General features: G+C 37.8%; 1 protein-coding gene across 11 annotated transcripts in view; it reads right to left on the bottom strand.

Moving 5' to 3' along the window:
• The window catches only part of SEPTIN11 (septin 11), a 222213-nt gene that overhangs the window by 94412 nt on the left and 112368 nt on the right, over positions 1-15433 (bottom strand). For 2 of the 11 annotated variants that reach the window (XM_037830039.1, XM_037830048.1), the window contains exons 8-11: positions 15255-15387; positions 13602-13789; positions 7825-7891; positions 5284-5883 (exon numbers count right to left, since the gene is read on the bottom strand). In XM_037830039.1, the coding sequence (XP_037685967.1) occupies positions 7867-7891; positions 13602-13789; positions 15255-15387 (346 nt within the window). In that variant the 3' untranslated portion in view covers positions 5284-5883; positions 7825-7866. Of the gene's footprint in view, positions 1-5043; positions 5203-5282; positions 5884-6370; positions 10100-13601; positions 13790-15254; positions 15388-15433 lie in introns of those variants that run through there. The other 9 variants (XR_005215890.1, XM_037830040.1, XM_037830043.1 and 6 more) reach the window with 9 other exon arrangements.

Genomic DNA, 15433 nt, shown 5'->3' with positions numbered 1-15433 from the left:
AATGAGATTGATAATAGTTTTTAGACATACGGAAATATTTTCCCCTTATATTTTCTCACTGGTCCAGGGACCTTCCAAACAGTAAACTCTCATCTTAATGGAACCCTAGATAACATGTCCTTTTTAGCCCACTGATTTTGTTCAATTTTAACAGTATGAAGAATTCTCAGGTCACCACTTTACTTTTTTGAAAATTTTGCAGTAGGGTTGACTGCTTTACGGCATCACGGTCTGATCATAGGGAAGGCATTCACTTTCGTGTAAATACGGAAGTGGTCGGGAAGATAAAGAATGAAGGAACAATTTGTGATGATAGCAAGAGCTTAGGGCCTGGCTTTAAAAATACACATGAAAAAAAGCCCACTTATCCTAATCTTCATCTGATGATTTTGCTTTCTAATTCTCCTGAACTGTGGGAGTGCCAAGTTTTACAACTATTTATGTTCATAATAGCTGTAAAGTAAATGGTACTTCATTTTTTCCCCGTTTAACAGATGAGGACACTGTGTGTGTGTGTGTGTGTGTGTGTGTGTGTGTTGGGGGGTGGAGGGGTTATGTAGAAAGCTTGTGATAAAATTGAGTCCAAGGTCAGAATTTTTCCATTTGTAGTCTAGTAGTTACAGATTGAATGGAAATCAGAGAACAACAGGATTTTCATTGCTTAATCATAAAATTTTCTAATTCTGTTAATGGTAAATAAAAGTGATGGTAAATCAGTTTGGAATGTAACACAGGAAACTGAATTAAGTATCATGTTTGGGCTGCTAGCTCATGCCTCAAAAGCTTATTTAACCCAGTTTAATTAAACAGCAGTACTTTGCAAGACCTTCCTAAGCACTTTCAGGTTATACCTCCTTGCTGCTGTCCCAGACACCTGAGCCTCATTCCTCATCACCTACCTGTCTCTTGGAGAATTTTGGCTCCAAGCAGCCTAAACTCAAGGAGTAAGAAAGAAAAGACAAAACATGCTTGAACGGTCTGGAATTTTTCATTAAGAACATTCCTGCTGTTAAATTAGAACCTGTTTTATCTGAAACTAATTTCATAAGCCTGTCCCAAGTTGCTTTGTGTTAAATCTTGGCATCATATCTCAAACTATTCTCTTTCAAAATTTAGAGAAGTGCCTCCAAAGTCAATTGTCTGGTGCCTCCTGGTGGTTAAAAAAATAGCCGCCTATCTTTCCAGAAAGGTAAGGGAATAAACTTGATGAGTATAAATTAGTTATTCTCCAATCTTCCATTCAATAGAAAACGTGAAAGCAGCGTGTTGTTCAGGATCAGACCTGGAAGAAGCCGTATGTTTATTCCGTCTCTTGACTAGATTGGCAAGCAGTTGGGTATCTGGAGAATCACTTTCTCTACAGAAAATGTCCTGTATTTGGGGGCAGGGGCTCCCAAATAAGGAAAAGTTCAGATAAAACTGATTTGTCAGGAATGTTCTTGACTCTGGCTTTGGCTCTGAAGGAAGTTAGAGGATAACTCTTCCCTCAGTGATGAGAAATCTGATCCTTCATCTCCACTGTTGAGGGTATTAGACATTGATGTCTGTTCCCCCCCATACTATTTTTTTCCATATGTTAGAAATGACTACTTGTGTATCCTCTGTTACTCTTTTTACACACCTAGATTTTCAGCTTTCCAATTTACTCATTCTGGAGTTCCTAAAGCGAGAAGGTAAATTGGGCTTGAACATTACTGCCCAAAGCAGCACAGTGGCCTAGAATGACTAAAGAAGAAAATGTGGTTAAGCCACAGATGCTTGGGCAATGTAGCTATGGGGTGGTGGTGGGCTGGGAACTTATCCTCATCCTTAAGGTAGTTCATACATTTTCAACTGGAAAGCGAAGACACTTGTTAAATGTGCTTACGTCCATTCTGGGAGATAAGCATCCCAATTTACATTAGCAAATTGATGGTCAGAGTTGTCCACTGCCACATAGCTGAGGATTTTTAACAGTTTTCAACTGTTAACTCATCTGAACTCTTTACAACCTCTCCTACTTAGGCCTGTCGTGAGGTTTTGTCTTACAAATATCACTTCTGAAGCCTCCAAAATCAAGATTAGCCTTTACATAAATGTTTCCTACACCGGGGTTATTAAATAATACTTTGAGTTTGGGCCACTAGATGGTGCTTCTAGGAAAAAAATCAACTTGAAAATTTTCTGGGAGAAGTTCAGTTTTGGGACTTACTGCATGGGAATGAGCAGTTGAACACTCATCTTGTTGCTAAACTGACAAAATCAACGACACAGTTTTAAAAGTTAACATCACTTAAGTTAAAGGAGGCCAAATGCATGTGGGGGTGAGGGATCTTTAGCAAGATCAGCTACAGAAAGGGTATCAAGTTACAGTTAAGGCCAGCTTTTTCGAATGCCTCCTCTGCCCGACACAAACATTTGTTCTTTTGGTAGAACAGAAACCAACCTAGTCATAGGCTCTGCCTTCCCTGATCTAGGTACCATGATTTTGGAAAAAGAAAGGTTTCATAGTAGACTGAAAAAGCATTCACCTCACAGCACTGCAGAAAACTGATTTGAGGCAGATGTGAAATCTTCACTGGTACCTCACACGATGTTCCACTGCGAAGCCAAAAGATTTCATTTACATAGTTACTACTCAGGTCTAGATAGTTAGAAAGGAAAGGGAGTGGATACCTAGACTTCAAATAAGACTTCTCAGATGAAGTCTCACCAGCCCTGGGTAAGCCAGATGCTTGATAGATATTGGTCTGAAAGCCAGACTGTATTAGTCACAAAGCCACCCGATACCAGGGCCTTGAATGTAAGCACAAAGATCTTAGAAGTGAGCTACAGTGCCATCGCTGTCAGGCTCCAGAGTACCAAGATGACAGTCATCTGCAAAGCAAGTTTTGTGTAGAAATGTCACTTAAATACAGTAAAAATTGTGTGCTTTAATGTTTTTCAGATATTTGGAACCAATTACTCATAATTTGGGCCACTGACAGGCAAAAACCATTTGGAATACATTTAGAATAACTGACTAGTTTCATTTTAACTGTAAACTGTAAATTGTAAATTTTAACTGTAAACTGACTGAAGTTTCATTTTAAAGTTTAATTTTAAAGTTTCATTTGCACTGCCCCAGCTCAGTGAATGATTGACATCACATCTCCCCTTTAGATGTGTGCTCTGCCAAACTCAAGTAGACCGTCTAGACTATAATTAGCAAGAAGGTAGAATCTGCATCCGAAATAATGTAATTTTTTATAAGGCTGAATGGAAAAAAAGCCTGTTAACAATGGAAATAGATTCAGATGGTGCAATTCCCCTTTTCCACACTCTAGTTTGGGAGAAGCAAATAATTTTTATTATTGATGATAATTATTCCTGTGATGATTTCACACACCTTAGCTGGTCAGCCAAGTGAATAGGAGTACCTAGCAGTTTTATCAACACTTGAGAAAAGGAACTGCCTGAAGTAAACTGCCAAATCAATGGCAGTGTAGAGTGTCTGAACAGAGATGGCAATGCACTTGACCAGTGAGTGGTTCCATGACCAGTTTCCCCTGGGTAACTGAACAGAGGCCAACCTACTTATATAATAGCCTCTGCCCCCCACTCCCATCAAGGTGGTTACTATTAAACTTCCTAAACCTGGGGACTAAAAGGGGGGAAAAATGTAGTAGCAATAACACATTACAGAGTTCTCTATTTTTAAAAAATAACACTGCCTAATTTAGCTTTTAAATATTGCTCATAATATATACAACCTGAAGCAGAATTTTTTGTTTTTAAAATGTGACAGGGGAGTTAAGGTTAATATTAAAATATTTAAAGAATTTAAGAATAAAGCTAGCTGTCATACTTAGTGATTACATGATTTCTCACACAATCAGGTTTACATGTTCAACTTACAGAATTGATATGTCATGCTCTGGCATCAGTTAAGGAGCTGGTACCACCCTTCACAAACAATGGTCATGTGACTAACATTTCTATCCTTATGGATTATAGTGTAGTATGAAGGGGACTTTTTAGTTTTATCATTTAATGGCTCAGATAAATCTGACCTGACTTAAATTTAACAATAGGTTCATTCTAAGTTAAAGAAAGCTTCTTGCCAGCATGCTCATTCAGTTGCTCCAGGTAACCTCTTTCCAGGGATCAAATGATTCAAGAGGTAGGTTCTGTTTCATTATTTCACTTTCTAATGGAAGCATATGTTACCCTTCTCACAGAGGGAAACATTCCCAAGGATCTTGGATGATCTACCTCCTTGGTAGATCTACTTAATGAACTACCGTCTATGGGGCTGAAAAATGAAGATGGAAGTAAGTAAAGATTATAGACAAGTAATGAAATTAAACAGTAACTTAAAATGCATGTTCATGCTCTAAAAGATATGAATTTGAAAACTGTGCCTTGACTGAAAACTGCCCCTAAGATGTGATTGCTAATAAAGTAATCTAGCCCTGAATCTGATCCATCAGTCTGCCTTAGAATCACAGACTCCACTCAACTGGCAGACATGTGTGTCTGTATGTGTGTGTATTTTAAGTGATCCAGTCTGTATACTTTGATTTCCAGCAAGTTTTTTGCAGACATTGTGGAGAGTCACCTGGGCAACTCTGAGAAGCTAATGTGTATCAGAGCCAGTTAATGCTGCTGCTATCTGGGAGAGGATATGTACTTGTTTGGGGTTTATTTTCTATGGTCCAAGACACACAGGTCCTAGGTAAAAAACTGGACAGTGGGAAAACAGAACTCCACAATAAATTTTAAAAGGCAGCAGATGGGCCAGAAAGGTATTTTAAAGTATCTTTAAATACAAATTGAACCCCATAGGTAGAAAAGTCATCTACCAAGCACTGGCATATTTTAAACATAATTAAGAATTGTAGGTAAAAACCCCAGTGACAACAAATGTATTTTTTTCTTTTTTATATCTGAGAGGAGGAAGGCATCTTAAACAGAATTTTATCACTTTCATCCTAAGTTTCCCCCTGAAGTGAGCTTAAAACTGGCATAATTTTGATACCCAAACTAAGTTTGAATAACAAACACATAAAACAAGTGGCTAGCTGGAAATTTTTTTGGTTTTTTTTTTTTTTTCAAAACAAAATCCCAAACCCAAAACAACTTATATAAGGGATGCAGGTAACAGAAAGAGTCAAATAAAACAATGGTCCTGAATTTAAAGGAAGAATGCCCACTTCTCTCTCTCAAGAGGCAGATGGTCAGCTGAAAAATAAAAACATTGAATCAATAGAACACTCCAAATTAAAAAAAAAAAAAAAAAATGCAGCTCATCTCTGTTCATGCAATTATCAAATGTTAAAAAAAAAAAAAAAAAAAAAATTCCAAAACAGCCCCCAAAACTAACAAAAAGGAAAATGTTGCCCAGATCTTATGACTTGTTGGTTGAGGATCCTGATCGGGGTGTTCAGAATGTCGCCCATGGGACAGAGAGGTCTGGACTAGGTTAAGTTTGTAGGCCCTGGAGGTGGTGGCCACCTCAGGTTGGGTGCACCCTTGTCTTCAGTCCACGAGTTCTTGGATGAGCAGCTTCAAGAACATGACAGCTAAGCAAGAGGATCCCATCACTTAGCTACCTTGGGTCTTGGCCCACGTTCTTTGTTTCACTCAATTTCTTTTTCCTTTTAATTAATATTAAATATTTCTATTTTTGGTAGTGACAAGTCACTTCAGTATCCACTGTGGGCAGTGGTGTGTAAGCAGACACAGACAAATACCAACAGCAGTGTAATATTTGACCCAGACTTTAAAAGAATAGGAGGCGATGGTGGAAATGAGGTAATTCTTCCCCAACACGTGTGAACAGACAGCTCCTGCTCTTCTAATGTTCTATGTCCATTAGGAGAGAGTAGGGCTTGTCAACAGGATGGTTACATAAAGAAGAAGCTACAGAAGAGAAAAAAGAAAGGTTCAGATTCAAATTTGATTCTTAAAGACATTTAAAAAAAAAAAAAAAAAAGGAGCTTCTCTATAGTAAGCTGTGAAGGAACAGCAGTGTGTCAGTGAAAGGGATGTCTTCATGGAGCAGGGCTGGAGGGTGAGCCGCAGCAGCAGTGCCGGCACCAGAGGCTAGGGAAGGAGAGGATGCTTCAGTCGGGCCCAGGGCAGTGGAGCACTAGGGGATACTAATCAGCAGGGCTGAAGGGCATGGGAGTTGGGAACAAACAGTGACAGAGATGGTATGTGAAGTGCAGGATGCTACAATAGCATCTTGGAGAAGTTGCCCAGATGGTAGTAGCATCAGAAGTCCACCAGAAAAGGCAAGAAAGCATGATACTCTTTCATCCCTATTTCTTTTATCCAATATAATAAGCATGTACACATATGAATAACAAGCAATGACTAAAAAGAACTCACAAAAGGGCACACAAAATAATGTTTGGGTAAAAATATATTTCCCCCTGCTTTAGGTCTTGGCACTGTTGATATATGCATAGATTACCTGTCCGCCACTCTCCTACCTTAACAGACACCAAATTACTGAGCATGGTTGCTGAGTGATTACTTTCATACTTGAAAAAGTGATATGCTTCACATTAATACAATTATTTTAGTTTTCTTAAAAAAGACAAGTGTCTAACATGCAGCTTACATATATGACAATTCTGCATTAACACAGAAAGTAGATTACACAAGTTTTAGAAAACACATTGGTTATTTTCAAACAGCAAAATGACAATGATCTACAGCTACAGTTTAAGGCATATCAGCATATTTAAAAATTAATAGACAAAGTTCTAATGCTGTTCACAGCTTAATTTTCAATTTATTTTAAAAATTCCCTTCATACCTACATACAATCTAGACTTTGTAGGTCAAAATTTCTACTAAAGAGTCATCATATACATGTCCTGTAAATGGAACCAGGACTTTCAGAAGTTGAGACTTGACAGTTTCAGACGGTCGCAAATGGCAAAATAAAGAATTTGAATGGACACTTTTTGTAGGACCACACAGAGACAGTATGACGTGGATTGGTAAATAGCTGAAAAATCTGATGCAGCAGTTTGTATGTGAAACACTCATGGGTACGTCAAGAAAGTGAGGAAACCAAGTCCATTTGAGATGCATAAGATATAGACAATAAATGTTATTGCTGGTGAGATTACAAAGCATAGAAGGATGATAAGTAACCTATGCCCAGTGTTACATTAAATGATTCCCCCAGTTGGACAAGATCTTGGTGAATTAATAGAGTCTAAGCTGGGAAAACATAGTCTCTGAACAGCCAATAAATTCTCAAAGGGCTTTTCCATCACATCTGACAGCACATAAAATTGTTAGTGATCGCTAAACTAAACTCCTGAAGAAGTAAAAAGATGGTCATTACGGTTGAAAAAAAGATAGGAGAGACCAGTTGGAGTGGTCTGGTGCACACACACACACACACACACACATACACACACACACAAAGAGAAAGAGATGACCACTGATACCAGTTAGCATGAGGGAGAGACCTTGAAACTAAGATCACCAAAAAATTAAGCAGGGATGATTTTTGATTTTCTCTAGTGGAAGGTAGTAGTTTCTCATTCTGGCTTTTATCAACATTATCAGAACCAAGGACTTGATGTAATATCCACTGATGTCCAAAAACACAGGCTGAGATTAGTAATTTCTGATTGTCTACATTGATAGTAAAGGGTAACATGAATTTTTGTGGTTCTTGTGAAAGATATAAATGTAGCCATTTAAAATATATTTATAGTTGTCATTACCTTCCTACCCAACTCAAAAAGAATGAAAGAAAAAATCCATCCATCCCATTTGTTTTTCCTAATAGAAAAAATCAGAAAGATCTCAAAGATATCTTACTACTGTACTTACATGCAGAGGCGAAAGCACATCCAATTAGACTGAGGGGATCATTTATTCCGTGCAGAGCCAAGGACTACTGTGAAAAAAGGCATAGATACAGAAAGAAAAGAGAAGAGCAGCAATAACAAACTAAATAGGGCTAGGGAAAGGTGGTAAAAAAAAACTGCAGAAGCAATACGTCGGGGAAAAAAAGGCTCTGTATCTTTCTTTTGACTTTTTATTCCCTGACTCTCCATATGTTTTACTTTATTTTGAAAATTTTAATGCAAAAAAAAAAAAAATCCAATCAATAATCTTGGAATTAAAAAGTCGTTGGATACCTTTCACTGCTAGGCTCATTTTAATAAGGTTTTAGTGATGCAGAAACTATTTAAAATTGTATTTTCTCTTACTTGGCACCAAAATGCTAACACAAGCAGTGGTGGGAACAAGCACATGACATGAGTATTCAGGCTTTTGTCTGGTGCATGGTGGTGAGCAAATTAAGCCGATGGTTAGAAATCAGCATGCCATCTCAGCTTTGGCTGCTCCGCAGCTAGCCTCAAGACTCGAATCATTAAACAAACAAGCAAACAGACAAAAACACTTAGTCCAGTAGCTCCTAAACCTGTCTTTCTATCATTACTGCTAACTTAGTTTGGGCTTCAATAACTGATTTCCTAACTTAGCCTAATTAAGACCAAATCAGTTCATGGAAGACCATTCCTTCTTTCTCCTAAGAATATGACTAAGGACAAAAAGGAAAAAAATCCTTGTTGGAACCAATGGAAGACTTACTAATTGGAAAAAAAAAAAAGTGTGAGAGTGTTTACTTGATATATGACTAGTGATGGTCAGAAAGAAGTTGCAGGGATGAATCATTGGGTCATGAGAAATATCCTTTCAAGTAAGAAACAGGAGACTACAGAGTTAGAAAGCTGGGAGAATTTTGTTAGTAGAGAGAGTAAAAAAATCAAGATGAGGATAAGCATCAGAAAGGAATGGTACAGAAAACAGATTAAATACACATAATTTTTCTATGCAAATTAGGCACACAGTTCACATCGTGGTATATAGGATACTCTCACCCTCACTGCTGAGGCTTTGGGGCATCAGCTCAATGGGCCTTGGACAGAGAGAGCAGGTGAAGCTAGTCGTGGATTCCAAGATAACTGGATTTGAGAAACCAATTGTTCTATTTCTTCTTCCCTTTATCGCCAAATATTGAAGGGAACTAAGTAAGGAAGCCAGATGTAAAGTTGAATTTCTACTTTCCTGATTCATGTGTTTGTGTTCTGTTCTTCCCCATTTTCCCCTCAAACTTGTGCTGCAGATGACACACAGTTTATAACAAATTTTCTACTTGAAGCATTTCTGGAAATTTTCTCCTCTTCGTTAGTTAAAAATTTTATTAGAAGTTGTACTTATATCCTGGAATCAGTTATTAGACCCTCCCCACCCAACTCACTGAGAACAAATTTAGGTGTATTTATGAACAATTCCTTATCTTAGGTAGAAAATAGGTTGAGAAAACCATCATCCTTTGTAGAAGGGTGTATGGTCCAAACTTTGAGATCACTATCTGTGAAACAAACAAGGTTGCACTGATAAAAGTGAACATAATCATAAGTTTTCTGTGACAGTCCTCCCACTCCAACTTGGCCAGGATTTGAGAGATAGGTGTTCAGATGCAGTTTAAAACCATCAAGAGGAAACAGTCTGAACAGACCCACAATTCCAGGCCAAATAATATTATTGATTAAAATGAAAAATTCATATAATGCTTACCCACAGTTCTGCCTATACACAAATCTACCTTAGTTTGGGGTAATGTGGAGAAGAGACAGGGTGAGTTCACGGATTTTGCGATCACTGAGATGAATAATCAAGACAATGCAAGATGTTGTCATGGCTGTTCTGGTTTTTAGTTGAGTGCTGAGGTGGTGAGAAGTTTTCGCGTCAGACGTACACAAAGCATTTCAACCTCCTTTCCTCAGTCCAAAGCAACATACAAGTAACAGGCATGCTTCCTGCTGCCATTCTGAACAGGCATAACAGACAAACCATTTGCTTTCTAGAAACAAAGTCCAGCTGCACATAGCTTTTGCTGTCATTCCCTTGTTCTACCATTTTCCACCACCCAACAACATTCAGTAAAATGAGTTAATAGTTATTGGTGTTTGAGGAAGAGTAAAAAAATAAAAATAAAAATAAAAGGACACAGATGGCAAAGACACAATATTACTGCAAAAGCAGGTGAATGCGGGAACATCCTTGGCTTGCCAGGCTTTATGTGAAGCTTGCACTGCAAGTTAAAAAACAAAACAAAAAAGTTAGAAATAATAATAAATTAAAAAGAAAGGAAAATTAGGAGTGCCAGCACCAGCATTCAGTGATGGTGAATGCTCATGCAATGATTATGGAATTAACAGAAATTAAAACAGTAAAAATTTGAGTAGGCTATTCTACATGACAAGCAAAAGCAAATTTTAATTCTGAATTAAAGAACACATGGTTAGTTTCCATTTGCATGTAATTTAGAATTCATGAGCGACTTTTTGAAACCACTACATGTTCTGATGGAAGGATATACTGTTTGATTTTTGTTTTCTCAAATAACACAAAACCATTATCTAGTAGATTTGGGTGTCACATTAGTACTGAATAGGAGCTTCATCTTCCATTTCTGAGCTGCTGAAGGAGTCAGAGAATAAATGTACAATACATCTCTTTTACAATTAACTTGGAGAAAATGTCTAACGTAGTTTGAAGATTAGAGTACACTGGATAAACATGCTATTAATCTACTTGGGAAGGAAAAAATAAAAGACGGTCATTATGTGGTTACAGCTAAAGCAATGTCAGGAGCTTCCCCCTATTTTAGGTATAAAGCAATGCCAAACCATGCAACTTTATTCCTTAGCAGAAATTAAAATATATAGCTATATATATTTTTAAATGATGAGTGGATGGTTGTGTAGATTGTAATTATCAGATGTCAGGTACAGTTTTAAAATGATGGATTTTAAAACATTTTGGGGGGTAGATGCATCGTAACCAGCAAATGCCTGCTAGCAACCATGTGGATAGTTTTCCATAAAAGATAACTACTGTCCACGAACAACTTACCCTTGGCCAGTCCCACCACTGTGGTGGCCAGAGATGACAGAGGTGGGGGTCCAGCTAATGGCAGTGCCAGCATTAGTTCTACTTTGTCTGTAATCTTAGGAATTGTTATATGCTCTCATGCCACTACTGGTCAAGGAGAAGTATAAAGTCTTACCTACATTAGAAAGGGAGCATTTCATTAGAACAGAAAATACAGAATTTAAATCTATTAGAAAAACTAAGTTAAGCTCTGAGGTGGAATCATAGCAGGTAAAGAAATAAGCATCTCTTTTGTATTTTCTGCCTAGAACAAAACCACCTACTAATTGGCACACATGGAGACTCCAGCATCTCCTCCAGCTAAACTATGAGGAAAGAGTCTTCCCATTTATTTTCAAAGTGTAGCTCTAGTTACCCACTTACTGTCTTTCTGTGGTCCTCTCTAGCCAAAACTCTCCTATAGGTACTAGCACTGGCAGTATGAAGGGTGATTATTTGTTAACCTGTACAGGGCTCCAATTGGCAGTTGCTTTCACTGTACAAATGGGAAAGTGTGGAAAAGGGTAAGAACTTAGAAATTATACAAAAAATGACATGCTATTGTCAGGCATAAAGCCTTATGTCTACTGTGAACCAACTTAAGTCTAATTACATTAATTACAAAGGAGAATATATAAATAAGGCTAGAATAGAATTCACACACAGTTACGTAAACTTTAAAAGCATTATACATTGGTAAGGCCCAAGAATGGAAAGAAAATAAGCTAAAATATTCAAAAGGGCAAGGAAAAACTTCCCTATGCTAGAAAGTTTGTTAACTAGAGAGACTATTTTTTAATGGAAGCATAATACTCTTGGAATTTTTATTGCTTAAAGGCACATCTAGTATACATGAACTATTCTTTTAACATTGCTGGTCTTTTATAAAGTTTTATTTTTAAAACATGTACCTTTTGCACTTTAGTGCTTCAGGGTAAACAAAACTTGACTTTGGGTTTCCTAAGCTGTGAGACAGCAGCTTTTTTCTCTATTCAAGCCTACCAGTGTACACACAGACATGTGCTCATCTACACATACAAACACAAACGCGCACACACACTCATTGACACACACCCCTATTTTCATGTTAGGTACAATGCCAAATGGCAGTTTTTAAGAAATGTACTTTGATTTTGACTTTACTGGAAGAAGAGTCACTATAATCTCTGAATGTCTTCATGTAGAACATCACCACTTTGGCCCAGCACTCTCCCAACACACATATAGCTACCAAGCTTTTCTTTGAACTGGATTATAATCTAGAAAATGGTTATTCTCAGAATTAATCCAGCATAACTATATTTTGGACCCTGGGACTCCTTTGATCATTTGTGTCTATACCCTACATTAGAAAGAAATCACACCTCATCTATATCAAATACTTCCGTTATTGCTTAAAAGTTTTTCCTGCTCCCTGGATCTCTTGATACATTTTCTGCTGTCTCAGAGCTTGGAAAGTCAAAGTTTGTAACTGCCATGGTACATTCTGATTTTTACCACAGGCAAGTTAATGAGATTCCTTAGGGCCGAGTCTACTGCAAGTTAACCAAGACAAAATGAAGAACACTAGTGTGCTCACTTTTCCCTTTGAAAGGTCTCAATGATTGTGCAGACTCAATCTTATGTACTATATTTTTAAAGAATGTAATTCTTCGCTTGCTCTAGTACCAGCAGTTCTGTTGTTTACTTAGTTGTCAGCTCATTCCCTAGAACCTTAGCATCTAAGGATGGAGAGCAAGAATTCTGAAAGAGTTCTGAATTGCTTCATAGCTGCCCTAAGAGCACCACATTTTAAACAGACAAAATAGGGCAGCAGATGCGGATTTGCCACCTATGAGGCCACCACAAGGGTTTTCTGAAAGGTATCCTACTGACCACTGTGCTACATTCAAAGCAATAGCTATTGCCATAAAACTGCACTCTCTAGTCCTTAAAGTGATTCAATCCAGAGCTTCAAATGACAGGGAAATTTCAAGAAGAGTCCAAATCTCCCACTGGATTCAGCCAGCTGCTATTGGAGCACCTAGGAAGCGACCAACTCAAGAGCAGAATCTGACCCTTTGGCACATTAAATCGAGGCCATATTTAAAAATGGTTTATGTGTGGGTATAGGTGTGGCTTGAGGCTGAAAGGGGGTCTCTTACTGGTTAGGCATTTTGATCTCATTGTGGCAATAAAACATTTCATCATCTTGTTGAATTTTGAGGAAAAATTGTGGCCACCAGGCAGCTCTTCCAAATATTTCATTTTGGGAATAAGACTCTCAAGGACTGGCTTACCAAGCTTTAAACACAGAATAAGAAAATAATTTTAACAATCACAATCAGGAGTCACAAGAATGATCTTCAGGGAGTCCTGAAGAGAAATAAGCCTATCATTTTTGGAGAATCCTAGTGTTGGTGCAGAAGATGCTGCTGGAGAGGAGGTTACTCCAGTCCTGACTACTTGATCAATGTGGTCAAGTTTTATAAATTAATGTTTGTGTACCCTTGAAAAATACTTCAAAAACCTTTATCGTCTTCCCTGAACTGTATAGAAAATACTTGCTTTGATCTTTCTGGCAATAGACCAGTTTCCAGTCTGAAAACGGGAAAAGTAGAGACATGCAAGAGGAATAAATTGTTAGAGGCCCCCGATACTTGGGGGTGACAGCAGCTTACTTTTTCTTATCCTTGTCTTTCTTGGTTTGCTGGGCCCCAGACTGCTGGGCCTGGGACTGTAGTAATTGAGCTGCTGCTTTCTTCTTCTGGAAATTGTTCACCTCTTCCTCAAGCTCCTTCTTTTTGTCTTCCACTTTCTTCTTCTCTTCTTGGTGTGTCCGCTTTAGGAGGTCAAACTTCTCATGAAGCTGGAAAGTACAAGAGGACAGGGTTGGTAAAGGGGATGACAATTTTACTGATGTAAGGCTATTCGATCTCTTACCAAACAAAATCTGCATCATGTGGTTGCTGTGCTTTGATTACAGGAGCGAACTACGTTTTGGTGACTCCCTGGAGGAGCTACACTAAGATGCTGAAAAGTATCCCTGGGAGGCCTAGCTTTTGAGATTTGAACCCTTTGGGTCTAAAAGAATTCCTTGCTCACTTTTTCTGGTAATAAAATACATATTTGTTGTAAAAAGCATAAAGAAGAAAATTAAAATTATCCATAATCACACCAAGAAATTCACCCCTGTGGTAAGAGAAGTTCTTTACTTCTGGTCCTTTATTTAAATGTATAATATACATTTACTTAACAATCATCTAAAGACTACTCATGAATATATGTATTAGCTATTTAAATAATAAGATGTTGAGAAATTTTTGGCCCTTGTTAAACTGAATTTAAGAAAAGATCATGCAGAAAAAAAATCTGAAATAAGAAAGGAAGGGAAGGAAGGAGAGAGGAGGGAAGTATGAAGGGATGGAGGGATGGAGGGATGGAGGGATGGAGGAAGGAAGGAAGGAAAATTTTCTTACTAGATAATTTTAGATTTTCACGTAGCATCCACTGAGTTCTTACAACCAATAGCAAATAAGGCTCAACTTTCCTTCCTCTGCAGCAAAACCATCTAAAGTGCTTGGTTATTTAAATATTCTCTAAGTTTCAGTCATTTTAATAAAGATAAATTAAAATGGAATGATGAGGAAATTATTCAGACAATTTCCTTTGGAAACGCATGGAGCTATGGGTCAAGCACTTGGAATACTCTATGTACCAGGAGAAGCATATTATATACAGACAAACAAACACATATGCACTAATAAAACAGGATGAGTGTTGCAGTAGAGATCCATGTAAACTTCTAAGAAGCAGTTAATTTGGCCTGGGGATGGGGAATATGGTGGGGTCAGGGGGACAGGGGGCGAGTGGACACATGCTCAGCAAGGGGAGATGCACGAGCACTGATGTGGAGTCAGAGAAGGTTTTTGTGAGTGTTGGACCCATTCATTGTCCACCAAATAGCACCTGAGGGTCCCTCCGATGTTTAGTTCACTTAGTTGGCTGACAGACTAAGATAATAGTAATATCTAGAATCCCAAATACCACTCTCAAGACTTAAGAGTTGAAGAAATATAGAGCTACAAAGATTATTTACTCCTTCAAACATCTGATCCTGTGCAGAGGTCTAATAGTTTTAGTCTCAGCTCTGTTGTTAACCAGGCATGTGACTGCATAAACTGCTTAACCTTTATGACTACAGACTGATCGTGTGGAAAATGAGGATAAGGAGATTCAACCCACTTTTCTTGATGGATTGGTCTGCCACTCATGCAATATAATGTATGTAGAAAGCATAATGTACTATAAACAGTAAAGTATTGATAAATTACCTCTTTCTCTGCCTCTTTGAGTTCAGCTTCTTTCTCTTTCACTCTCATAACAAACATTTGTCTCATTTCTTCTTCTTTCTTCTGAAGTTCTCCCAAGAATTCATTCCGCTTTGCTTCATATGTTTCCTGAAGACTATTCAAAATCCAGAAACAAAAGGACAATGTCATGAAATTGCATA

The sequence above is a fragment of the Choloepus didactylus genome, chromosome 3 (genome assembly GCF_015220235.1).
Source record: "Choloepus didactylus isolate mChoDid1 chromosome 3, mChoDid1.pri, whole genome shotgun sequence".
Lineage (NCBI taxonomy): Eukaryota > Metazoa > Chordata > Mammalia > Pilosa > Megalonychidae > Choloepus > Choloepus didactylus.
The sequence above is the reverse complement of the archived record's forward strand: the minus strand, read 5'-3'. Positions and strand labels throughout refer to the sequence as shown.